This window comes from Chelonia mydas, chromosome 4 (assembly GCF_015237465.2).
Source record: "Chelonia mydas isolate rCheMyd1 chromosome 4, rCheMyd1.pri.v2, whole genome shotgun sequence".
NCBI classification, from domain to species: domain Eukaryota; kingdom Metazoa; phylum Chordata; order Testudines; family Cheloniidae; genus Chelonia; species Chelonia mydas.
In genome coordinates, this window is record NC_057852.1 from 69,908,827 (window position 1) to 69,936,573 (window position 27,747).

The window sequence follows — 27,747 nt, forward strand, 5'->3', positions numbered from 1 at the left end:
CAGAAGAGAAGAATGAGGGGGGATTTGATAGCTGCTTTCAACTATCTGAGAGGTGGTTCCAGAGAGGATGGATCTAGACTATTCTCAGTGGTAGAAGAGGACAGGACAAGGAGTAATGGTCTCAAGTTGCAGTGGGGGAGGTTTAGGTTGGATATTAGGAAAAACTTTTTCACTAGAAGGGTGGTGAAACACTGGAATGCATTATCTAGGGAGGTGGTAGAATCTCCTTCCTTGGAAGTTTTTAAGGTCAGGCTTGACAAAGCCCTGGCTGGGATGATTTGATTGGGGATTGGTCCTGCTTTGAGCAGGGGGTTGGACTAGATGACCTCCTCAGGTCCCTTCCAACCCTGATATTCTATGTTCTCCTCCTAATACAGCATGGCAAGAAAATTCTCCAAATATTAATGATTAACCTGTTGAACTGGAGATCGTTCACCTCCCAATGACTTCATAAATTGCTGCTTCAATTACCTTTGGTTAATGAAATAACCAAACAATCATTCATTTTCTGATATAGCTGTAAAACTAACCTGAAAAGTTTTCAAAATAAATCACTTTAAAAATATATAGTGTGAAAATGAAACCTACATCTCTCTCGGAGTTGTGAAGAATATGTATTAAGGTTATAACAAAAAATGCACTTTTATGTAGAAATCCATGATTAAATCGAGTCTTCCTGACTAGTAATTTAAATCATGATTTTAATCAAATCCACCTTGACAGGAATGTTTGGGCTTTTTGAAAACCACTTCATTTCCTGTCAAACTAATAAAATTGGAAATTTCAGAAAATGGACCGACTAAAAAGAAAAAAAATGTTAATTTTAACTTTTAAATTTATCTGAGGCTTTTGCCATTCAAGAACAACAAAGGTTTCAGAGTGGTAGCCGTGTTAGTCTGTATCAGCAAAAAAAGAATGATTTGTGGCACCTTAGAGACTAACAAATTTATTTGAGGATAAGCTTTCGTGGGCTAAAACCCACTTCATCGGATGCATGCAGTGGAAAATACAGTAGGAAGATACACACACACACACTGAAAAAATGGGTGTTGCCATACCCACTATAACGAGAGTGATCAGTTAAGGTGAGATATTATCAGCAGGAGAAAAAAAAAACCTTTTGTAGTGATAATCAGGATGGCCCATTTCCAACAGTTGACGAGGTGTGAGTAACAGTGGGGGGGGAGGGGGGAATAAGCATGGGGAAATAGTTTTACTTTGTGTAATGATCCATCCACTCCCAGTCTTTATTCAAGCCTAATTTAATGGTGTCCAGTTTGCAAATTAATTCCAATTCACAGTTTCTCGCTGGAGTCTGTTTTTGAAGTTTTTTGTTGTAGTATTGCCACTTTTAGGTTTGTAATTGAGTGACCAGGGAGATTGAAGTGTTCTCCGACTGGTTTTTGAATGTTATAATTCTTGACGTCTGATTTGTGTCCATATATTCTTTTACGTAGAGACTGTCCGGTTTGGCCAATGTACATGGCAGAGGGGCACTGCTGGCACACGATGGCATATATCACATTGGTAGATGTGCAGGTGAACAAGCCTCTGATAGTGTGGCTGATGTGAAGAACAAAGGCACTTAGAGAAACGTTGCATATTCATTAACCAGACTGCATATTCAGGAGATAAAAGGTGTCACCTAATCTAACCCTGCAAGCAAGGTGCCAATGAAAGAGAGACAGCAACAAACTTTGAATCTAAACATGTCTGAAAGAGGCTTACTGTCCTATAATTTCATGGAAACAGGAAAAGTATAAAAAAAAAAACCCTCTGAAATGAGAACCCCTCACACACATCCTCTCTACGCTGCTTAAAAACAGCAAGCACTACACAATTCACCCAGTCCACATCTACAAGCAAGGTGCCACAGCAACGATAAAACACAGAAGACTCAAAAAGAAACCAACCTAAGAAAACAGCCTCAAGATTTTAACAATGGTGAGATAAACTAAGACACTGTTAAAGGATTAGATTTAAAACTAATTATTTTATTGGAATAGTGAAATGCAATAACTTCAAATATTAATAGTTTCTCTTGTTATTCACCAAAAGGTTAAACTGTATATTCTTGGAGAAGAAATGGGGCTAAACATCAGTAAATAGAGAAACAGTGGAATTGAATTGGATATAAGATTCTTAACTGGCCAGTCTCAAGACAGCCCCTTAAATGGCTTCTTCTAAGTAAGTGATTTAAATATTTTCTTGGATTTCATGGAATTTTGTAAAAATTGCTTACTCTGCCCAATTATAGTATGTTTTGGTTATCAATGATATATACCAAACAGGATCTACCTGCTTTTGAAATTATTTTGCAAAGAATACAAACATTCTTTGTTCTCTAAGGATAGACTAAGTCTGGTTTCATACTAATTTTGGGAAATATGGCCTTCGTTTCAATTTACAAAGAGAAAAAAGTGCCACACCAAAGGCAAGTCCACTCTCAGAAACGTAATCTCTGCTAAAAGCTCTCCAGAGAGAGGCATACTTCCATTACAGTCTGTTCTGTAACAGGTTTATTAGTTGGGTTCTGTCACTTGTCTTGCTTTGTTTAAGGTTTTCTATTCCTTTCTTTAACAAAATAGCCATGGTCAATAACTTGATTATTTTGCTTGATCTCAGTTATGGTGTACCCAAAAGTATGTAAAGAATCCCATCTTGGAATTGGCAATAAGAGAAACAATTAGTAAGAATTGGCTTACTATTTCTAGTTTCTCTAAACATTTTTAGTAATTTATAATAATACAATTACTTGGCATCCAACAATTTAAAATTACCCCTTTCTGCCCCATACAACTATATGTCCCTTTAAGAAACTGAAAGATCAGTCCCATTAGGAAATAGTACAACATGCCCTCTCTTATCCATTTTCTTTTGTGTACTAAGAGTCTGAAACATTAAGGACAATGCAGATATAGAAAGGAATCTCCTATAAAAGAGAAATTCCTCCTCACGCAGCATTTCTTAAATTTCCTTTTCTACACTGGGTTAGTTCACAGAAGTAAAGGATAAGCAAACAAAATTAAAATAAATACTCAAGAAGGAACACACATTTATTCCCTTAAGCACATTCATATGTAAAAATGGGCCGAGTAAGAAGATAGACAAAATTTTTTGTCTAAAAAAAACTTTTAAATAAAAGATTACCATTCTGTTTGGAAACTAGCCTAAAACCTGCTACTTAGCAGTGTTTATCTATAAAAATACACTGATAGAAAGTTTCTTACTTTCAGAGTACAATAAGCAAATAGTAAGCGCTTCTTTGTTCCAACCCTGCTGATCTATAACTGAAGTAATCACAAAAAACGTACAGAGATTTAGTATCTTAATCATGAACTAACCTGGAGCAACCATGTTGACTCGAATTTTCTTTCTTGCTACTTCTTTAGCAAGAGAGCGTGAAAATCCAACTAACCCTGCTTTGCTGGCACTGTACACACTCTGACCAGAATTGCCCTTGAGTCCAACAATACTTCCTAAAACAAACAAAAGAGCAAACAGAGGCCAAATGACAGGCTAAATTTAATCTTTTACAATAGCAATGTTGTGGCTATTGTAAAAAGATAAAGTTCTGTAAAGTCAGAACTTTTAATCACCATCCTTTTAAATAACAGCAATTATTAGAGCTTGATATGCATGTAGAGTCCCCATTTGCAAGTTAGGCATGTATTCAAGGGAAAATTTGAGTTCTAACTATTGGAGAGACAGTTAAGATTACAAATAAAGTAATGAAAATAAAATTGCTTCCTGCATATTAACTTATCACTGACAGCAAACCTCTTAGCTATCTATGTACAGTTCGTACAAATATGCAAGAGAAAATTATAGTAAGTGTGTGGCAAAGCTCCCTGAATAATACCCTCCTAGAGAGAAAAAAAAGCCATGCCTTATTGTTAATTAAAATCAAAATAGAGAAACACTTGCAATAATTGGCAGAAGTTGCAGGAAGATTATAAAAGCATGATGAAATGCAGACTAAAGGTTTTAGAAGGACTTTATTTACCACTGACATGAGCTGTGTTTACATTCAGAGGTTGCTGAAAAAGTTTGAAAAAGAACAATGTGTTCACAAAAGAAAGGCTAAGAAAATAGTGACTCAATGAGTTTAATGAGAAAACACACGTGCATAAAAAGTTACTTGAATGTGTAAGGGTCTGCAGAACTAGGAATAAAAAAAAAACTAACCACACACACAAAATTCATCGTAAATGAAAAAACATAATACTCCTTCAGCCTTTCATAGTGTGTGTTACTTCTGGATTGCTTTAAAGGGGCACTGTAAATCTGTAATCTTGTCTTTTTTTAAAATTAAAACTAACATTAAATATCACACTTGCCTTTGAATCCTCTTCCCAATTGTTATGGTTATTAAAAAAAAAGAACTCACCACATTTTCCTAATTCTTTAACATATTACTGTCTTTCACAAACAGAGAAATCTATCAGACTCTCCAGAGGCAACAAGCAAACTAACTTTACACCAAATGCTATGAATAGTGACAGGTAAATATACTGGGGAAAATAGAGGGGGGAAATATCTTATTTTTCAGTTGTAGGAATCTTTGGTTTTCATCTTGCAGTTAGCTTCAAATGGGCACAGAGGTCTAATCATTTGAAGCTCATTCCAGGTTTGGAGCATAACAATAATAGGCAGAATATTTTCAAAATGAAGTGTGGAGAATTTTTTTATTATTTGATTATGCCCCTCTACAAGTAACTGGACCCAATGGTAAAATATTAATTCCAGGACATTATGTATTTCCTACAATTGTTTCAATTTTGGATTCTTACTACATGTTTTTAGAGGTAAACCTTTTAACATGAAATTTCTAAGACTGTGTCTAAGAAAGTCATTTAAATATAATTAACCACCTTCAACTTGCCTAAGGTGGATACTCACCTATGTTAACAATAGCACCTCCTTGCTGTTGAAGCATACGCCTTACAGCAGCTTTGCATGTCAACATTGTCCCCAGAAGGTTAGTGTTAATTTGGGATACCATATCTTCAGATGTGGTTCTCAGCAACAAGCCATCCCTGTCAAAAAAGCCCCAAAAAACAAAAACCCTGAAAAACTGGTTTAAGTCATCACTGGTCAAATTTCATTGCCCAGAATAAAGTTCCACCAGGGAAGAATTTGACCCTACATGCACTAGCGCTGTTCTTGATAACACTGAAAAATTATGCACAGTAATAAGACATAAGGCCCGCATCAGCCATTTTGCTGATAGTATATTACAAGCGGTCAAATGTATTCAACAGAAGTTAGTCCAATAAAAGATATTACTTCACTCTCCTTGTCTTTCTGTTGTACTCACAGATATAAACTCCAGTACAAATATATATAAATATATTACAAGCAGTCAAATGTATTAGCTCAGAGGACTGACAGTGTTTGACAGTCCTCTGAGCTAATACATTTGACCACTTGTAATATATTTATATATATTTGTACTGGAGTTTATATCTGTGAGTACAACAGAAAGACAAGGAGAGTGAAGTAATATCTTTTATTGGACTAACTTCTGTTGAAGAGAGACAAGCTTTCGAACTTACACAGAGCTATTCTTCAGGTCTGGAAAATGGACTTGGAGGGTATGTCCTCACTGCAATTAGACACCCACAGCTGGCCCATGTCAGCTGACTCAGGCTCGCAAGGCCATAAAATCGTGGTATAGCTGGAGCCCGAGCGCTGGGACCCTAGGGAGGGTCCTAAAGCTCAGGCTCCAGACCAAGCCCTAATGTGTATTCAAAACAAAACAAAAACAAACAAACCCACAGGACACCTGCAGGTATTTAATTGCAGTGTAGACATATCCTTAGTGTAACAGCCAAAACACAAGGTGGAACATATTAACTATTTATGCTAAACACCACATTTTTCAAGGGACTATTCAAGGAGAAATAGCCCCTTAGCACCTCCAAGTGGTGCATGTAAAATCCATGTCTTACCAGTACAGGGGGGGCACCAACTAAGGGGGGCAAATGACCACCCCATGCGACCCTCCATGTGACTCCTCACTGCCCCACCCCCAGCCCAGGGCACCCACGCTCTCCCCGTCCCCTCCCTACATCCATCCCATATTACCTGGGGCCGGGGGGGGGGGGGGGTGTGCTCTGTACTCCTCCTGCTGTGCCGGAGACAGGGCTGTGGGGGCCGGTGGTACAGCGGCCGGGGAGCTGCCAGAGTTCTGCTCCGTTCCCCGCTGCCCCTCCCAGCAGGGGTAGCAGTGGAGAAAGGAGCAGAACTCCCAGCACCGGAGCTGTATCTCCATCCTTCCTTGTACTACAGCAGCAGCCCTGCCAGAGACAGGGCTGGGTGGGCGAGGCTAGGGGCGGTACAGCCACTGGAGGAACTGCCAGCATTCTGCTCCTTTCCCCACTGCCCCTCCCAGCAGGGATATGAGCGGAACCCCCAGCCCTCTCCTCTGACAAGGCTGCTGCAGTGTCTTTCCGGTATGCCATACCGGCTATAAATGGCTTGCTGGTTCAGCATACCGGCCTACTTGCACTGCTGGCACCTCTCAAGTCATGCGGGGGAGGGAAGGGTTACAGATTCTTGTAATAAGCCATAGATCCAGTGTCTTTATTCAGTCTGTTTTTTGGTGTCTAGCAAAGTTATGAATTTATGCTCCCAGGCTCATTTTTTGAAAGTGTTATGCAGGTTTCCTTGGAGAATGAGAACTGAGTGGTCATACCTAGAGTAATCGCCTGGTGAAAATTTTTCACTCACAGGTGATAAGGCGTTTTTGTCTTTTCATTTTTCTGTGACAGTTCATTTGAGAGCATAGTGATTGTCTTATTTCACACCCACAGTTGTTACTGGGATATTTAGTGCATGTACAAGACCCATGGATCTTGAAAAATGTGTTGCGGAGGATGTTGATCATCATAGCAGTAATTATGTCTACAAGTTTTGCATCTGTTGTTCTGGCTACAACAACACTACCACAATACAGAGTCTTCAGATACATTTCAATTTATTTTTAGAGCCATTACCGATGTGTTTAATTTTGCAGTTACTCTCTTAGGGTACGTCTACACTACCCGCTGGATTGGTGGGTAGTGATCGATCAATCCCCAATTGCTCTGCCGTTGACTCCCGTCTCTCTCCATGGTGGAGCACAGAAGCGGAGTCGATGGGGGAGCAGCGGCAGTCAACCCTGTGCCGTGAGCATGCGTGGTAAGTCGACCTAAGACATGTTGACTTCAGCGACGCTATTCTCGTAGCTGAAGCTGCATATCTTCGGTTGACCCCCGCCCCCCCCAGTGTAGACAGGCGTTAGTATATTTAGTACCTTTCAACAAGAATGCATGGCCTACTCTTACTTATAACATAAAACTAACCTGTTGACTCCAGCAGCATTAACCAAGTAATTAACATGACCTAAATTCTTCTCCACCTCCTCAAGTGTATTTTGGACATCTTGTTCCATGGCTACATCACAGCTAAGTGCCATATGACCTGCTGTATTGAAATGAAGTTGCATTAGGCTAACAGTAAATATAAATAGCAAAATAATAGTAAAAACAGATGTTGAACTAGTTCTAACTTAAGAAATCTGCTCCACCTCAAAGGAGAGTTAAATGAGGACAAGTTTCAGGAAGTCTGCAGATTAGTTACGACACTTCATTGTGTTTTGTATTTTTTGGCCCTTTTCAAGTTTCGAATCAATGTGGTCTAGAGCAGTTTGAGGTCTCGGTTGGCTGGAAGCCAAGAATTGCCAAGTTTTAATGCCATTTCTGTCACCAACTCACATGACCGTGGACAACTGCCTTAATCTCGGGTTACCCCATCTGTAAAAGGGTGTCTGTAACAATTACTTACTTACCTTCCTGGTAGGAGTGTTATGAAGATTATATATTTGGGAAAAAAGTAAAGTGCTGTATGAACTGCTCTTAAATGCAGAATATTATAGTTATAAAATATTATAACTGTAAAATTCCAGAAGAATAGATGGTTCTTAAATGCTGTTTGGAATTTACACACTTTTCCTATCTGCAAATACCATTTTTTCAGTTACCACAAACCCTGCCAGTGTCAGGCCCGAGATTTCATGGCTTAAATTTCAAAACAGCAGTGCACACTACTATACTCAAAAATAGTTTAAATGCACTTTATAATTAATACACAAAATTCACTGGACATTCATTTTGAAACTACACAAATTTAAAAACAAAATAGGCCATCTTGCTCCCAGTGAAGTTAATGAGAATTTTTCTATGGACAATCATGAGAACTGGCCCAGGCCATTATTCACACTATGTCAGATAGTACATCCTCCATCTGCTTTGCTATATTTGGCTTAATTCTCAAATAGATGCTCTGCCTTTTACTTTCACCTGCATTTGGGAAAATGCTCAGTTTAGATATATTACTGTATTACTCTTACCAGTTACCTAAACAGTGGACAGTCATGAATAAACAGTAACAAAGCAATATACATACCCCCAAGGTGATTCACAGTAGTTTGAGCTACTTCCAGATTTCTAGCAATAATAGCCAAGCGGTATCCTTTCCATGCCAGCAGTTGTGCAACAGCTTTTCCAATTCCTCGGGATCCTCCAAAAATGGCACAAACTTTGGGCATCTCCAAAGAATAATTCACAAACAGCAAATAAGTCTACAATCAACAGTGACTGGCACCAAATATTTTAGTACCTGATCCTCTATGGTGCCAATTATCTTCCATTCCCACTGAAGTCAATGAGAATACAGCACTCTGTTGTATCAGGTTGTTTCAGTCTTACTGTATTCATAGTTTATTGTTTATATTTAAACTTTAACAAAAACAGCTGAACTAAACATTATTAGCTATGTGTTAAGGTGGAATATCTTCAGGTGAGAAACAAGTGTACTAAAATTTTTGAATTACAGATAATCTTCAATTTTGCAGTAAGATAATCACTAACCATAATTTAACTATTATTTTAAGAGTGTGACAAAGTTTGCAAGCAATATAATTGTAAAGATCATTGTATACCTGCTCAAGTCAGTGCTTATAAAATTCAGTCTTTTCAAAGCCAACTCAAGAACGAAATGTGATTACTGTATTAACACTTCTGATATTAAAGCCACTCAGTCTTTTGACCATGGCCACAAAACTCATCCCAAGTATCTCTATGAACCATAACATACACTATTTTTATTAGTAACACTTACTGTGTTTACATTGCCACTAACCGAATAGTATTTTGTTCATTGCTTCTGCTTTTAAATAATAAAAAGCTTGTTTAATGAGTTGAAATGATGCTTGAGCAGGTATGTACCTAACTTCAGGCCAAAACCTTGCACCTTAGTAAAGGCAGAATAAGGGCTCTAGAAATTTGTCACTTTGCCATTATAACGTTGCTTCCTGTGGGAGAGATGAGGGTAGAAAAGAGGCCTCGTTTCTTTTCTGCTGGTTATGGAAAGAATGCCAAAAGGTATCTTTTCAGTTAACTGCCATGTTATGTCAGGGGAAATTATGAACATAGGTTTTTAACATGAAAATATTCTGGAACTACACAGACTCCTTTTAGCAGTTTTATACAATCTGTTGGGAGATTTCTAAATATCTGATAATGCCCTTTAAGAAAAATAAAAGTCAGAATAAATCATCGGTCCACAAAGGACCATCACAACTGGCAGTTTCAACAGAGAGTAGCCCAGAAGTGAATCAATAAGATTTTATAGGGTCATTCCCCCTTATTGAATCACTGCACTGTGTCTTTTACCACAAGGACAAGGTCAGTATTCTCACCTTTGAGACACTACAGAACCCTCATCTTTCCAGACATTTGTTTTATACCACAGCACCTTTTATCAAAGGATTTCAAAATGCTTTACCAACTCTGGCCATTATGGAACTACTCACATGAAAAAGGCCTGATGGACTGGGTCCTAGGGAGAAAAATCTATCCTTGTACTGGTACTGAGTCTAGTGAAGGGGCTGGGTCTTGCACCTTTTCTACCACTGGGGCTGCTGGGGCCATTTTGGCTTCTGGTCAAAGTTTGAACAGCTCTAATATCTGCTCAGACACGGACGCTGGATGCAGCAGCTGCTATACACCATTTCACTCCCAGGACACAACAAAGTCCCAGCCACGCCTTTTCTCCTTCCAATGATGTTTCCACATCACTGTTCTCCCACGCCCGCGCGGTGTGACTTGCTCTTCCGAGTTTCACAGCTCTGGGAATGAACGGGACTGTTAACTCCTCCGGCAAGTAGGCCCCCAGGCTTGCAGGCCTCCATGCGCAGAGCCGCCCTGCAGGGGCAGCGTGGGGAGAACACGACGGGGGCCCGGCCCGGAACGGCGAACACCCAGAGGAGCTCGGACAGCTCCCAGGAGTCGCTTTCAGCCTCGGCTCCAGGAGACTGTAGCGCAGCCTCCCGCCACGCACGGGAGCTTCACGCGAGCGGCGCAGACCCACCCAGCAGAGAGCGGCCAATCTGGCAGGCAGCGCCCCCGGGCGTTCACCCACCCAGCCCCTCCGTGCGGGGCCGAGCCCCCGCTCCCGCTGTCCCCCAGCTCCAGCTCTGCCTGCGCCTGCCGCCAGCCTCCCCTAGGGGGGAGCAGCAGTTGGCGAACCCGCCTGGAGTAGCGGCAACCGGCTCCCTGGGGCGGAGCAAGCAGCGTTGGAGCCTCGCGCTCCCCCAGTTCCGCTGCAGGCGCCCTTGGCCTCGCGCTATTTTAGGCGCTTGTCACAGTGGCGCAGCGGCATTCGGGATTCAGCAGTAGCCGGTTACCATGGGGACCACGCCGAGCTCTGTGGCACCCGTCTGCGTTCCTCCCCCTACCTCGCTCGCGCTGTTACTTGGAAAAACGCGCGCGCACCCCTTCCTTCCTTCCTTGTGGTCCACGGGTGGGCACTGGACCGCCTCTCCTGCCAGAGACTACTACTCCCGGCATGCAATGCGGCCGGACTGCTCGGGCCGCAGATAGAGCGCCTGTAGCTGCCGGTATTATTAGGGAGCAGCGCATGCTGGGACTTGTAGTAAGGGGTGCCCAGGTGAAGCTCCGGCTGCTGCTGCGCGGGGCTCACAGAATCTTTGGGTGGGAGTAGGAATAATCGTCCATCAATTAACCACCCCCCAAAGGTTTCGACGTAGATGCTGCCTCACCTCAGCCGCTCTTCCCCATCAGACAACACGCCTCTTGCCCCAGCCACTGCCCCCAGTGCCATCCCACACACCAGGCTTGGTCAGTTTTATCAGGTGGCGATAAAGCCCCGGTTCCTGGAGTCACAGCAGGTGGTTCTAGGGGATTACACACTGAATACGAGTCAATACTGTGATGCAGCTGTGAAAACAGCAGTTATTCTGGGCTCTCAATGGCCCCTCAAGCCCTACATTTCTACGATTATTGTGTGAGACTCTTTTTGATTTTAAACAAAAAGTAGTAATGCTAACCTCAAGCAATGTATCGGTCAGGCCCCTCAAAGGCATGAGTGATTTTTTAAAAGAATTTTTGTTACTACTACATTTTAGGTGATTTTTATTTGTCTTCTGGTTACTGAGCCTTTTGAGTGCACTCATGTCATGTTCTCAGGCTTTTCTCTACAACTGTGAGGACCAGAAATTCATTTTTAAACAAAAGCTGAGTTTCTCCCCTAGTCCATTGCTTCCAGGAGCCAAGCCTCGAAGAAAAACACCACATATCATGAAATGGTGAAATCACAACAGTTGCCAACATTAAGTAAATTCTAGTCCTCACAGTTGCTAAAAACACACACGCAATAAATGAATCAATTTTTTAAAATCTCATTATTTTAAGCCAATTAATAAATTTTGAATGCTTTCCTTTGACAATGCTGCAGGCACACCTTCCAGTCACCCCTGCATGCCCTGTCCCCAGACATGCAGCTATTACTTAGGTGCCATGCAGCATATACCTTTCTCTCATCCTCCGCAACCAGACAATCTTGCTTTCTATCTTAGTTCATAGGTTTTAGGATTTTGAACTGAAATCTCAGTTTTACACTTTGAAGCAGTAATTTACAATGAACCTATCAACTATTTTAACACTGCACTTTTTAACCTAACCCTGCTCCTGTCCCGAAGAATTTGTTGTCAGAAATGATTTGGAATGTAAGTATACTGAGAACTTATCTTACATCACATCACCTTTACATTGAAAATGGCTGCACTCTATTTTCTTTTTAGCATACCCCTAGTGGATACCTAAGAATCTTTTTTTTTTTTCCTTTTCTCCTTTTTCTTCTTAATAGTATATTTCCCCTTTCCCCATGGATCTATCAGCTTGTCTCTACACTTACACTGTAACCATGCTGGCGTAATTAAAATGGTATTCTGTCCACCTCAGTGTACACAAAGATAAGGTATTTATATCAGTATAACTGCATCTAGATGAGGGCTTTTACTAGCATAATTATATATATTAAAAAAACCACCCCCCCACATACTTCTGACATGTTATGCCAATAAGTGTAGAAGACCAGCCCTTTATCATATATGATATAATACTGAGTGGGACAACACAGCTCATTAGCCATTCAGTAGTCAGTTGGAGGATCTTTTGAGTGATTCCAGGTCTTCTTTCCTCTACAGAGAGAATGTCTACACTGCAGCTGCTACACAGGCACAGCTATGGTGCTGCAGCTGTGCCACTGTAGTACAGATGATTCCTGCATCAACAGAAGAGATCGCCCCCCGCACCCCCAATCAACGTAGTTAATCCTCTCCAAGAGGTGATAGCTAGATCAACGGAAGAATTCTTCCATCAGCCTAGCCACATATACACCGAGGGTTAGGTCAACCTAACTATGATGTGTGCAGATGTGGTCTCCCCATCTCAAAAAAGACATATTGGAATTGGAAAAGGTTCAGAAAAGGGAAACAAAAAATGATTAGGGGTAAAGAATGGCTTCCATATGAGGAGAGATTAATAAGACTGGGACTTTTCAGCTTGAAAAAGAGATGGCTAAGAGGAGATATGATTGAGGTCTATAAAATCATGACTGGTGTAGAGAAAGTAGATAAGGAAGTGTATTATGAGAAGTAGTAAACAAGAACTAGGGGTCACCAAATGAAATTAATAGGCAGCAGGTTTAAAACAAAAGGAAACATTTCTTCACACAATGCAGAGTCAACCTGTGGAACTCCTTGCCAGAGGATGTTGTGAAGGCCAAGACCATAACAGGGTTTAAAAAAGAACTAGATAAATTCATGGAGGATAGGTCCATCAATGACTATTAGCCAAGATGGGCAGACATGGTGTACCTAGCCTCTGTTTTCCAGAAGCTGGGAATGAGCAACAGGGATGGATCGCTTGATTATTACCTGTTCTGTTCATTCCGTCTGGGGCACCTGGCACTAGCCCCTGTCAGAAGACAGGATACTGGGCTAGATGGACCTTTGGTCTGACCCAGTAGGGTTATTCTTATGTTCTTATGATGCTCAGGGCATGAAATTTTTCACAGCCCTGAGTGACATAGCTACGTCAAGCTAATTTATAAGTGTAGACCAGACCTGATTAATTTGGCAGTGATACATTGAAATTTGTGTACATAATAGCCAAGGAATTAAACCAGAGTCTCCCCAATTTCCATACCCAGATGTGGCCCTCAGGCCAAAAAGTTTGCCCACCTTTGCTCTACTACATAGTTTTGTTTTCTTTTATGTTTTAGTCTCAAATTAAGGTTGCCAATTTTAGTTGGATTTTTCCTGGAGCTTCCATTGCATGAGAATCTTTAATTAAAGATTAATCTTTAATTCCTGGAGACTCCAGGACAATCCTGGAGGTTTGGCAACCCTATCCGAAATGTGGCTTAAATTAAAGTTTAGAGATTAGTATCTGTTTATGTGCAGGACACTTTTCATAATTGTTTGGGCTAATAAAAATTATTCGGAGTACAACAATTATATCAATAGTAATTTCAGAAGAGTTATCAGCTCAGGGGAAATGTGGTATGTGAGGTTCTGACCTTCTGCTGTAAATCTCAGTAATCAGGATTTCAGACAGTTTCTAAGAGCTCCAGGATTAGAGTTGAGAGTGAAGTTATCAATTTTAACATAAATAATTTTCAATGGGCCAATCTTTATATATGATAGGGAAAGATGTATTTGGGGTTCCAGACACACCATTAACCAGCTATAACTTATAACTAGAGAGTTGACATTTGGTCTCAAAATAGTCTTTAGCACAGACTCTCTTTTGTATTACAGAAGTGAGAGTTCACAAAGGGGAAAATGTGGACATTTTGTTCAGGTTAAATAGACAGCAGCAAAATGGCACTGGGGGTCGGGGGGGGGGGGGGAAGAGAATCAATCATTCTCCAATGAAAAGGGATATAGCTAATTAGCTAAAGCTGGTGGACTAAAGACACAATAATTCTAGGTTCCATGACATGGTATGAGTAGAGCAACAGACCAGAATTCATGTGACATAATAAACTAGGGCTTAATAATAGTCTGACGCTCCCTCATCAAGAAAGGCAGCATAACATAATGCTTTAAGAAAGTAATAAAAAGTTGGTCTTCCCTGTACACATTGGAACTCTGACACAAAAGTAGGAAATTCTCTGCATTTTTTAAACATTTTAAACTGCGTCATGTAGTGAACAAAGTGACAATGCAAAACATTCTTTCCCATGGTTCAGACAAGATTGTGTTCAGCTCTTGTCTAGTAAATGCTTATTTAAAACTTAGATGTGTAATCAGAGATCACTTATTAGCCACAGAACCACCAGATGTTTGCAAAAGTTATGTTAACCTTTCTTTCAATGATTTATTTTTACATGTTTTAAGCACATGGCCAAAAGCATACACAAGCAATGAATCTGAGTGAGTTTACCCCTAGTTATTTCCTAATTTTGTAAAGGATGAACTGACTGTGTTGAAGTGAAGAATCAGTTTAATATTTGATACAACTTCTCCCTGTGGGACTGTGTCCTACTCTGACTGATATATGAACTCGATCTAATAGATCTTTTCTATCCCTAATGAATAAAACTATAGCAACTATTACAACATTGGCTGTTTCTATGTCTGGTTTACTATGACTGCAGAATTACGAGCAAATTAATCACATATGGTTCTCTATATAATGGTGTATAGACACATTTGGGACTTGTTGACAATTTACAAGATAAAAGTAAAATTATCTAATTGTCTCTACTCAAACCTACTGCATACAGGCACTCCAAACAGTCTGTGCTAGAAACTGCAGTTTTTTGAACAATTTCAGCCCATTATGTGAAACAGTCATTGTTTTTGAGAAAAAGCTATTTAAGTTTATAGAAAAAATGATTAAGCATACTGCAACTCACCAAAGCAGTTGAAGGTATTTAATGTACTGAAAAGCATCAAATGCAAATCAGAACAAAGTAATATAACCTTTTAATCATTAGTTATGGGCCACTAGTATTGGAATACCTAAAGTCCCTCAGATCAGATACTTCAGATCTCCTGTGGTAGTCTAATGACTTAATTCCTCTTTTCTCACTTTGGGCAACTGTTGCTGTGAAGTATGGGATGTAATAATCATTAAAAAAATAGTAGTATTTTGCAATGTGGCTAACTTTCCTCACCCACACAGATTCAGTTACTTAGGTGACCAAACTACCATCCTATTGTTCTTCACTGGTCTATTGTGTTTCCCTTGGCTGTCCAAATCTGTATTACTTCCCATTGAATATGGTATTCACAATTATAAACACAACTATAACCATATAACTGTACACCAGTTTTTTTTTCTACTTGTCACTCTACAATAAAATGTATTTTTAACAAGTGTGTAAATCAACACATTCATGATTTTATAGAACAGCTTCCAGGAGAGGCCTTTTACACCAAAGAAACAAAGCAAGTTGGGGGCCTGTGTCAAATATAATAGGTTCCATCTACTTCTTTCCACACTACAACTGGCATTAACTCACAACCTCAGCAGAGTGGCCTAGACGTGACTGAGTATGGAGACCACACAAATTTGTCCACTCAGTGGGAGGTAAGGTGTACTGGTAAAGGTGAAATGAAGCTTGCACTGTTGCTGCCTGATCTGTGACAAATAAGAGGATTTCAGTTTCCAGTGCTTCACTTGGCAATTTCACGGACATTTTAAAACAATACCAAATTAGCCACAAAAAAAGCTTAAAGTTATATAAATTCCCCTAACTCCCACAAGTCAGGAGGTTCAGGTTCTATCTGAAACTCCAATTTTAATATGTATTTTGTTCTGCCTACTAATTATGGGAGTGGAACACAAGCAGCGAACAATCTCACATATTTTATCCTGTAGTATTCAGACATACAGAAAGGTGAATTAAGAATGTGTTTTCAGTCTTGGAATTTCTGTGCTTCCACTGATCTATCAAACCCTCTATTTGAGCACTATGCTGCTATACAAAGATATGAGAGTTCAGCTTGTGTGTTCATGCCTGAGCCAGCAGGGACTGAGAACACTGAGGATGCAGCACTATCAGCGTGTAGGGAGGCAACACCTTGTATTATTGAGGAGGACAGCTCCTGATATACACATGAGCAGCCTCTATGAACACCAGAAGGAGCCACATGCAGTCATCTGTCTCCAGGTCAACTACCAGGGAGATTTTGAAGAAGGGTAAAATGGACAGGACCCACTTTTCTCCTGGGACCCACCATAGATTTTTCTTATTATTATTAATGCACAAGGCTATCATCTTAGGTGTGTAGAATATTTTGTAAGAGATAAGCATATCCCATAAATGTTTTGGTACCACTAAATTCTAGAGCTCTATAGAAGCATTTTGCAGGTATGCCTTTTTAAAAAATATGAATATTGCAACTAGGGAGACTTCTGCTTTCCAATTATGTAGTTTGTAAATTGGCTTTCCAATACCTTCCTCTTTTCAAGGCAGCTATAGCCACTAGAAAGCAAGGGGCAGACTGGAATACTGGAGACTTCAAGCGGTACCAGATGTACCTGTTATTTTGGGGTATGCTCATTTATTAGGGTTACTCTTCTGGAGAGGGGAGTTCTGTAATTCTATTAATGTACTGCTTGTGTCAATTGTGTGTTCATATAGAGCTCTACTTCTCCCTTCTGCAAGTCCCTCCCAATGGAACTATCCTGCAGGACCCAGGTTTCCCAGGGCTGGGTTCCTCCAGCCCCAGAATCAGATGAACACGCGCGCACTCACACTCACACAGCAAGTCTGAGTGGACCAGGTCAATCAGCACTTTCAAGCTGACCCCTTATGTGCCCCTGGTCTCAATAGGCTGGGCCAAGCAGCACTTTCAGCTGTCACCCTTATATGCCACAGGTTCAGCATGTCCCTATCCTCACTTTCACATTACAATTATATTGGTAGTAACCCACTTGATGAGCAAACCCCACAGTATTTTTGGGCGCTAAAGGGATCTTTAGCTTAGGGAAAAGAAGCGTTGCTGCAGAGTAAATGGGGAAGTTAAAAACACAAAAGAGTAAAGTTCAGGAGAGAGAGAGAGAGAGAGAGAGGCGCAACCAGCTTAACCATAAAAGTTATTTATTAAATAATAGCGATAACTACACAAGGACGGCTAAACAAACATAACAGTTACATTATTAAAAGTTAATACCTGAGATAGAAAAGAAAACCGAGAGAGAGATCTAACCCACTCCATGGAGCTTGAGCCGGTCAGGGTTCCCAGATGATGGTGGTAGCTCAGGGTCCTGAGTGCTAGAGACAGGCAGAGCCTCCAGCACAATCAGTCAGGAGATGGACTCCCAATGGGACTCATGCAGAGTTTGAGTCCATGCATCAGAACACTTACTTGGGCATAGGTAGAGAAAATACAATGGTTCAAGGGAGAACACTAGATTTGTTTATGGGTAAACTGATGACTCAAGGGTTTTCTTTAGGCTAGACAATAGGAGCTGATCGCTATGGGTGGTGGTTTCTTTCAGGGAGCTCACAATGCAACTAGGCTGAGTCAGTATTTTGGATATCAATCAAGGATTTATTACTAGAATTCGTCTGATAACTGCTGAGCTGGGTGTGTGCAGGCGTAGGTTCATTAACATCTGGAGCAGAGATCCCCCATGATGCTGTGCTTCCCTGCTTTTCCGGTCCCAGAGTTGAGTGCGGTTCTCTGTTCTCCATTCTGTATGCAAACAGACTCTCTGTCCCATCTTTCATGCAGATGAGGCTAGGGGAGTGGTCTCTGTTCTTCATTCTGTATGCTAATGGAGATGTCTTAATCTTGTCACGAGGGGTCTAGGTGTGTCTCCCAACACCCTTCACTGCTCTCTGCAAGCCTTTTCTCTGATCGGTTTTGGTTCAAGCAGAGACTGGTGGGGTGGGGGGCGGGGTGTTTTTCATGAGTCAGACAGGCTGGATACTCTGCCTTGGTTCCCAAGAACACAGAGCTGACTGGTATCAGAAGGCAGCTTTACAAAGGCTGAGGACTTTTTTAAAAACACTTGGTTGTTTTTGCTCAGGTTATTAAAGATAAATCATGGCTTTAGTTATCAGAAGGTACTTTACTGCCATCACTAAGAGGACAGTTTGAGTAATCATGGAAGAACAGCTTAATATTATTCTCCTGGATGTGAAGAGATACATTTTAAGATCTAGGATGTGCTCACAGTAGAGAAGATTACCAGCCTCAACAACACTCAGAAAATAGTCAGCTACCTATTCATCACATACCTAGAAAGAACTCATGTAGCCCAGAGATCATCAGCATATTTGAACTACTAGATATTTATAAAATAATTCTGTCCACCTTGCTTCTACAGCTTCAGTTCATGTATCATTGCAATCCAAACTATAACTGAGGGGTCCAATCCTGCCATCTACACTCTCACACACAGTCCCACTGATTACACGTGAACAAGTGTTGCAAGATCAGGCCTATAGAAAGTGACTCCAAGGATAATTTAGCCCATAGTATTTATGTTTGATACTATTAAGATAAAATCTAATAAAGATTTTTTTTTCAAATAGAGTTTCACAATACAGCAGAAAACATTACAAGATTATATTGTTGCTTTGTGCTAAGTGTTAGTATAGAAAGTACAGTTCTCTTAGTATTTAGACATAGCCTAACATTACTCCCATCTCCTTCCTTCCTGTTCTAAAGTACTGACAGCAAGTGTCAGCAGACTACTAGCTTATTATGTCACTAATCTCAGTTTTAAACACCGGATCTTCACAGATGCTATAGACATCTCTAGAGTGTTGCTCTCTCTATGCCCTATGACCCAGCCTACTGGAGATTTACACCTTCTAGTGCAAAACTGTATTTTTAATCAATCAGCAAAGTAGATTATTGAGACGAGAATTGGCATGACTTAGCATACTCACTCACCACTTTGATGTGTAGCTGTTAACACCGCAACGCTTTTTACTTTAGTTGTGACTTTATACACAGATGCTTTTTTAAAAAAAAAACAAAAACAAACAAAAAAATACATACTAAACTATGGGCTATTGCCTGCTTAAAGCACATTATTTTTATTTCCCTTATGATAGACATGATTAATTGTGCTGAATTAATCTTGCCCTTAATTTGATGTTCTTTCCTGCAGTGGTCTGATTAGCAGAACTTAGTTTTATAGTTTTATGAACTATGAATATATTCTTAATCTTAATATTCTTAATAAAAAGGAAAAATATATTACAGTAGTGGCACAAAAGGATACTAATTTTAACCTTTTTATTTTGCCTTTGACCTGAACTAGGAAGGATAATATCCAGTATTATGTCTAATTCGTTTTTCAATGCAAACCCTCCAGTGAAACATAGTAGGAGAATTTATGTTTAACAATATACATGGGCCTGATCCTGCATCTCCTACTCATGTGAGCAGCCCTGTGGACTCATGTGAGTAAGGGCTGAGTCTCATAAATGTGGTGGTCAGCCCGCAGGAAATGCAGTAGATTTAAATTAAAGTATGTGGAAAAGTAGTGTTGTATATTTGTTTCCTTCTATTATTTAGTCTAAACATGGTTGGATATCAAATAAATGAACAAAGAAAAGAGCAAAGGAATTATTAAAACAGCTTAAGGGGAGGAAGAGAAATTATAAGGCCCTGATCCCACAAACTCATCCTACTTGTCTCATTGACTTCAGCAGAACTGCTCTTGTAAGGACTACTCAATTAAGTATTTGCAAGATTGGGCCCTAACTTGTATAGGGACCTGTTGAGCACTTTTTTACTCTGTAGACTCTGTTCAGCTCTTATTACTCAGGCAAATCACCCACTGACATTTTGCCTGAGTAATAAGAGCTGAACAGAGTCTACAGTAAAGAGTACATGTGGCAGGGGTAATAGTGACACTCACACATCTCACAGGCCACTCACCTCCCTTATCTTTACCAGTGCTATAGGAAATGTCAAAGGCAATTTTTTTTAAAGCAGCTGCTATCCATTTTGCAGTCTGAGTAGCACACAGTAACACTTGGAAGACTTTCAGGAAACTCAATTTCCAAGATTCAGTTTTCTCTATCAGATTGTCTCCAACATATCTAGTTTTATATCTCGTCTCCTAACAGCAGCAGAAATACTTGGCTGTCATTTTCACTCTGCTGTTTATGTAACTGAGCAACTTGAGGTCTTCATCTCTCTGTAAGAAACAGAAGCCTTTATTGTTGTTTTTCTCCTAATGATTGAGCAATAGTGCAGTAAATAATGATGATAGTGGTCTAAAAATATCCAGTCAACTGGCTTAACAAAGTAAGAAGTAGGTTGTTAAAAATGAGAAGTGACATTTGAAGAAGATTGCTTGGATTAGTTTTTAACGCACCTACCAGTGAATACTCTCCCTTCAGGGACTTATCAAAAGTGATAACACTTTTCAAAGATGTTAATCTGAAATAATCTAGACAGTGCAATAGTTTAAGACATAATTGATTATATACAAACATCTTACATTGGTGGAAATTTCAACAATAGTCCAAATTAATTCCTGTTCTACACCCACTGTGGTCAAATGAATTGCATCATGCCTGAATATTAATATCCTAAATATTAAATTAATCTGATTTCTGGCAGAATGGGGGTATTTTACTTTTTAAATGCTAACTATCACTTTACCAAGAAGTCAGATCTGTTTTTCTAGTTCCCATAAAAGGTTTTGAATTTCCCTGATACACAACTTGACTGATTTAAGTGACACCAAAGGAGTGAGACATGCTCCAAGTTTGGAAAAGCAGGCATAGAACAGTTCCTCAGAGACAAAAGCCAAACTGATGCCTCAGCCAGGTGTCAACAAAATCAAAATGGACTACCACCTGGCTAAAGGGCCATTCTTTGGCAGGAAGAAGGGTGAGAGTGTGAAATTTACATCTTGGCAAAGGGTCTCAACAGCTGGAGATGATTCTCAAAGAGGAGGAAAAATATAAAAATGAGGAATGGATATCTCAAGTCATCTCTACTCACTAAGATTTGAAAGACAAAGGAACCATCCTTGAACTGGGGGAGTGGTCCTGGCTGAAGGAATCCAGCCAGACTGCTGTAAGAATATAGTGAGAGAAACCTTTTGCTTTAAATTCACTCAGCTTGTTACATTAGGTATTAGTTTCCATTTTACCTTAATTTCTTTTTCTGACTTTTTTGCCTCATTACTTGTAATCACTTAAAAAAATTATCTTTCTGTAGTTGTTAAACTTGTTTTATAGTTTTATCTAAGCCAGTATGATTTAAGAGTTTGGAAAACTCCATTTAAGATAATAGGATTTTTGCATATCATTTTCTATTAATGAGTTTGTATTTTCCAGAAGAAAAAAGATGGACGCATATTTCCGGGGACAAGTCTGGGACTGGGAATTTGCTGGTGTACTCTGCAATACAACTTAGGAACGGTTGGCTAGAAGCATAACTCAGCTGAGAGTAATTTACATGCAAGAGGCGGTGTGAGAGCAAGGCCAAGAGTGGTAGCTCTCACAGCGAAGCAGTGTAATAGGCACCCCACATGGAGAACTGAGGGGACACAGCAGTTGAGAAATCCAGATTGTACCCTGGGTAATGTCACAGTCACATATAAGTCCCTTTATTCATTTTATTTAAGTGAGATATTTAAACGTGCTCCCTCAAAAATGACAAGTTTAGAGCATCATACTGGCACATATGTGATGCCATGTACAGTACTAAAATCCCACCAGTTTCTTTGGTGCTTCCATAGTCAATTGTGGTAAAGGGATAGCTGGAAAACAAGAATTCCATTTTGCAAACAAATCATTGAAACTAATATTTCTGCAAAAAGTTTTGACAAATCAATATTTTCCAACGAAAACATGTTTTGTAAAAAAAAAAAAAAAAAAAAAAATTTCCTTACAGTTTTCCTGAAAGTTAGATTTAAAGTCACATGACTCATCCAGTGTACATGCACTCCAGGAGAAGCAGCGTCCTATGGAACATCAAGTAGAACAAATAGACTGTTGCCCAGGGTGTTGCATGTCTGGCAGCACACTGCAGCTTCCTGTTTTGAGGCTGCTTCCGCAAGGATACAGATATGAGTTAATATATGTACTGTAACATGCTGTTTCCTTTTTTATTCACCTGTCCGTGTAGAACACTGGTTGCTAAAGGCTTTACATCATTTGTATTCTACAATATTTTCTAATCATCATCGTACTTTAGATTTTTCTGTTTTTGCTTTTCTTGTGAATTTTAGCACATATGCAAATGCCAGATGGAGAGCACTGGAGACTGACGTTCTTTATCAAGTCACAGGACAGGCATAGAATGAAGAGCAACAGTGCAAGATTTCCCCACCCTGCTCTGCCTTTGTGCCTCAACCCTGACCCAAAGGGGCCATCAATATGGATAAGAGGGTAGTTCAGTCTTCAGGGTCTCTTTCAGTGTTAGAACTGGTACCTGAGATTGCAAATTTACAAGTTACCATTTGTGGAGATACATGAAGGCCTGTCCACCAGGAACCAGAATGAGGCCACCAGATTCATTTCAGATAGGCCTCTGAACTGACATCAGATGGCAATAAATTCCTGCTCTCCACCATCCAGGCCTATAGTTGTACTGGCAAACTAAATCTACTTCTAGTCTCTTGAGCCAGCCATTGCCCTAGCTTTTTCTGTAACTCTGTTCACACACTGAAGGGCATCCCTGAACACCTGCAACTGCTTTCAGCGAGCACTACAGCATTACATACGCTATGCAAACAGCTCCAGCCAACTCCTACAGGACTTGTTGACCATTTCCACTATGCCTATGGGATGTGCAGTGTTTATGTATACAAAACTCATTCTTGTTTGCTTGATCAAATCGGTATTCAGAGTTACAGGCACTCTTTCATAAAGAACTATTCTGCTCTAATGGAAACAAGCAATGCGTTTGCTTTACAGTTACCTTGGTCAAGGAGCTCCTGCAGCGTGAGACAGTTGTCTGCCACAAACTTTAAAATGTTTTGAAAAAAAATATGGCATGCCATCTGGATCCCAAACTCTCATTAGATCTATCGAAACATACAAAGGGTTAATGGGCTAACAGCACTTCTCTATAAATAAATTTCATTTTTAAAAATGTGAGGATACAGACGAGGAAATATTTAGTGCTTACAATTAGAATTTTTTTATTAATAGCATTTCATTTCTACTGCCAAAAGTGCATTAGGACAGAGAAAGACACAGGCCCTACTCCCAAGAGTTTACATTTTCTATGTGACATGAGTGAGGATGAGAAAGCAGTAGGCAGGAAACAGGAGGAGGAAGGTCAATGGTAGAGCACTAGAATATGAAGAGAACTAATTGATGGATAGCCTTGTGGTTAAGACCAGGGACTAAGGAGGTCTGAGGTCAATCCCTATCTTTGCCAGAGATGTCCTGTGTAACTTGACAAGTCACAAACTCTCTGAACCTCAGTTTTCCATCCACTGATCCCTCACTTGACTGTGTGTGTGGTTTCACTGCTATGACCCCATAGCTCCCCACTGCAGTCATGGGGACTCTGTAAGGGTGCAGGAGTTCTCTCACATAATGGAAATTGCAGATCAGGCCCCTAAACTGTAAGAACTTTTGGGCATGAACTGTCTTTTACTATTAGAACTGGTCAAAAAGTACCAAAAATATTTTTCATAGGCTCTTCAGGGAAAATGGGGTTTTGCCGTTTGTATTTAAGTTTCTTGTGGAAAGTTCCCCATCTCTGCCCCCAAACCAAACCAAAAAAACCCAAACAAACAAACAAAAAACCCCCAAATACTAAAACCAAAGATCATTCCATGTCCAAACAGGTTTTGGTAAAAATTTTAGCTTGTTTGTAATAATTTTCAGAAACCAAAACCAAATTTTTTAACCAAAACATGAATGTTTTTACTAAAAAATTTCAGTTTCCATTTTTCATAGAAAAACAGAAAAGCTTGACAAAAATGAATGTTTTCTAAAATAATTTGCATTTAGGTAAAAAAAAAAAAAAGCCACATTCTCAAAAAAACATATCAACCAACTCTACTTACTGTGTGTCTGTACAGTAGTGCTACCCTAGTATAAATATTAAGGGTATGAATTGCAAGTATACAGAAACCAGGCCCCAAGAATAACATAGTACAGTAAATAAGTTAAAATAAACAGATGAACGAACCGGGTTGGGGAAGAATCATATTCAAGTCCAAGTTCAGCTCCCATTAAGTCAATAGCGGGACTGCCATGCTTACTAAGGTTCTGGGCATGGAGGAGTGAATATTCCCCTTTGTGATAATGATTGGGGTGGGGGAGGGAGAGTTCTTTTACTAAACTGACCTTACAAGAGTCCAGCTCCTATCTGTTTCCCTCAAACTGACTGTGTAGCTAACTTATTTATATCCCATTTGCACTGTAATGCTTACATCCAGAAGCAGCATCCTCTAGAGGTCCGGCTAGTTAGGTTCTTTATGTTTGTTAGGGAGGGGAAGGGAAAAAAAAAAAAGAAGAAGAAGAAGATCCTGCCTTTGACATAAATAAGGCACTAAATGCAGCTATTTAGGCATTCAAAGGAAGCCTTTCTACTCTAAGCCTTCAGTATCTGGAACATGCACATATAATGATTAAAAAAGACAAACCAGCCAATAAGGGGGGTTTGGAAACAAATATAAATGCGACAGTGCCCTCGTCTTTTGACATCTGGAACTTGGCATTCCAAAACAAGATCCTTATGAGTTTACAAATCTGTTACACTGACAAGAGGGTCATTCCGTTTCTGATAAAAGAGGCTACTCCCTGGGGGAAGAGAACCTGTGGACATGAAGTCATTGTGCACTGTCTGGTTCAAATAAATATGCCAGCATAGAGACAAGTTATTGCTGGGTAAATGAACATCAGTTGCATTTAAAAGGCAGACATGTAAAGATTCATTTGATGATAAAAATCAATAAGTTATAAAGAGCAGGATGTAGTGCATAGTTCACCAACTGGTAATTCAAAAAGAATCAAATCTAAACATTCTTCTGTAAAGGACAGAAACTATTGCTATGTATTGTACCAAACTGGCAAGTAAATTGATAATTCATCTGTTCTGTCAAAAGCAAACACCCAAGATAATTTTCTCTTTATTGGTCTTAACATTTTGACACTGGTCCACAAGTCTGCTTAAGTGTGTAACTAAAGAATGTTATGATATAAAAGTCCAATTCCACTATTAGATTGAATAAAAAACATGCATAGTAATATTCCCACTTATGCTTGTCTTTATCCTTTATGGAGCTTTAATAAAGATAATTATGTTCTCTACAAATCTTTCATGATGATTTAGAAAATAAACAAATAGAACAGCAAACTGCATGACAAGGAAGCATCATGAAAAAACAAAGACAAGACACTCATAGAACTAATACCTATAAACCTGGGCCACTACTCCATCCTTTCCCCTAAAGACACCAGAATTTCAGATATAGTTGTATTTTCTTTAATGCCGCTATAACAGGGTGGCTTGTACCTAAGGGCTGGAAGGCCTGGGCTCAAACTCACTCAGCCTGTGGAGTCCTGGGGCTGAGACCAGAATCAGATGGAGTTGTGCGTAGACCAAATGGTGGCTTGGGATCCAGCCTGAGTCTGAGCCCCTGGCTTACACTGCAATGTAGCGATAACCTAAGGAGACACACCTGAGAGAAATAAGGTTACAAGAGCAACAGATCGAGTAGTTGTGGCAGAGGCTGAGGAAAAGCTCCCAAGACCTGAGGCTTTTCCCAAGTTATGTAGGGAGTCTCCAGCCCTCTTAAGAGAAGAAAAACACCGAACAGTAGTTTGGGGGCCAGATTGCATAGGGACTAAATAAAGCGGACCCCAGGAGGAGAATGTTTTAAATCACCTTTGGACCGGCACTGTGCAGTTCTTAAGATGACCCGAGGATGGGGAAACACAGGCAGGTCACGTTGGAGGCAGCTGCCCTGTTACAGTAATCAATCAATTCAGCCCACAAGTTAGATTGTTCCATTAGGTCATCTATTGTAATATAAGGCTGCTAGTACAAGGCAATTTCAGCTATACCAATGCAAGTAAACTGAAGGATAAAAATATTGGTATGTAAACAGAGTCAGGATGAGCTCCACCCTGACATCTGGTGGTGAGTTGTGACAAGTTGTGGAAAAGAACTTCAGGGGATGATCTCATTTGCATAGGCACACCCACCCCACCTACCATGAGCCCATAGCTGCCCAAATGGTCACTTTGGCTGCTGTGGGATCCACAGTTTCTCTGTTATTGAGGCAGGAAGAATAAATTGTTAGTATCCTGATTATGTGAATCAAGGACAGTGGAACTGTACTTGGCCTTTGGTTATGATGGAGGGGCTCGCCATCAACTAAGTAGCACTCGCTAAGCAAGGGACATGGGTTCCAAAACTCAGTGAATTGAGAGAGGCTGAGGATAGGTATTAATACTAATTACTTACATGCTAATTGCACTTCCTCCACTGTGGAATATCAGAGCTAATTTTGATTCCATTAGGAGTTTAGTTATAGGCTGCTGAGCTGAATTCGCTTTGGGCCAGTGGTGCGGCTCCCCTACTACAAGCTGAAATCACAAAAGAGCTAAACTTACTAAGAGCTGAAATCACTGAGTGTTGTGTTAAGTAATGGGGGAGCCTGAAGATCTATTGCAGAGCAGTTTGCGGGACGACTGGCAGAGCACAGTGGCTCTTGGAGAGGTTCGTGGGATGGCTGGAGCAGCTCGTGGGGCGGCTGGCAGAGAGGAGCAGAGCCCCATGGAGAGGTTGGGGCAATTGGCTTTGGACCACGTAAGGAGCCCCTTAACCCTCCCCGCCCCCCACATATCCACCCAGGTTAGGAAGTAAAACTCTGCAGATAAACTTTCAAACTCTGGTGCTGCACTGACCGGGGACAAAGACTTTGGGTTGTTGGACTTTTGGGACTTTGGGTTGCTGGACTCAAGAACCAAAGGGAAAGGTCACGCCCCAATTTGCTTGGGGTGGGATTTTTTTGTTCATGAGTTGTGTTATGAATCCTGTTGGTGGTGTTTCCCCAACATAATGCCACATTGTAGCAAAAGCCTTTTAATAACAGAGAGAAACACTCAGACTCTGTGCTTGCGAGAGGGAAAAATATTGCCTCTTGGAAGCGCCCAGCGGGGGTGGTATATATTTGTCCCAGGTCACTAGGTGAAGGCTTGAGCCGGTTTTGCATTGTGTTATTGGAATGAAACCCCTAGATAGCGAACCCGGCCCTTGTTGCTGCCAACTCTGACGGGCAGAAGGGTTACAGGTATTTCATTGGAATGCAAACATTCTTTTGCCTCATAATTTTTGGCACAATCAAAAGCAATAGGAACTCTTGTCTGGAACACTTTTATCTGTATATTACAAGAAAACACATTCAATATGTTTTATTGAGGCAGAGA

The 27,747-nt window shown here is 40.3% G+C and overlaps 1 protein-coding gene and 1 long non-coding RNA gene across 9 annotated transcripts in view; one reads left to right on the forward strand and one right to left on the reverse strand.

The window, feature by feature from the left end:
* The window catches only part of CBR4 (carbonyl reductase 4), a 65,361-nt gene extending 54,428 nt beyond the window's left edge, over window positions 1–10,933 (reverse strand). For 2 of the 8 annotated variants that reach the window (XR_005225158.2, XM_027829329.3), the window contains exons 1-5: window positions 10,733–10,899; window positions 8,452–8,593; window positions 7,350–7,470; window positions 4,903–5,039; window positions 3,345–3,479 (exon numbers count right to left, since the gene is read on the reverse strand). Coding sequence is in view for 7 of the 8 variants with exons in the window: in XM_027829329.3 (XP_027685130.2) it covers window positions 3,345–3,479; window positions 4,903–5,039; window positions 7,350–7,470; window positions 8,452–8,593; window positions 10,733–10,735 (538 nt within the window). In the remaining variant the exon portion in view is untranslated. Of the gene's footprint in view, window positions 1–3,344; window positions 3,480–4,902; window positions 5,040–7,349; window positions 7,471–8,451; window positions 8,594–9,859; window positions 10,711–10,732 lie in introns of those variants that run through there. The other 6 variants (XM_043545950.1, XM_027829330.3, XM_027829334.3 and 3 more) reach the window with 6 other exon arrangements.
* On the forward strand, window positions 1,647–15,735 carry LOC119566111. Its single transcript, XR_005225159.2, has 4 exons — window positions 1,647–1,944; window positions 2,059–2,187; window positions 4,436–4,505; window positions 12,554–15,735. It is a non-coding gene; the product is annotated as an uncharacterized LOC119566111 (long non-coding RNA).
* The last annotated feature ends 12,012 nt before the right edge of the window (window positions 15,736–27,747 follow it).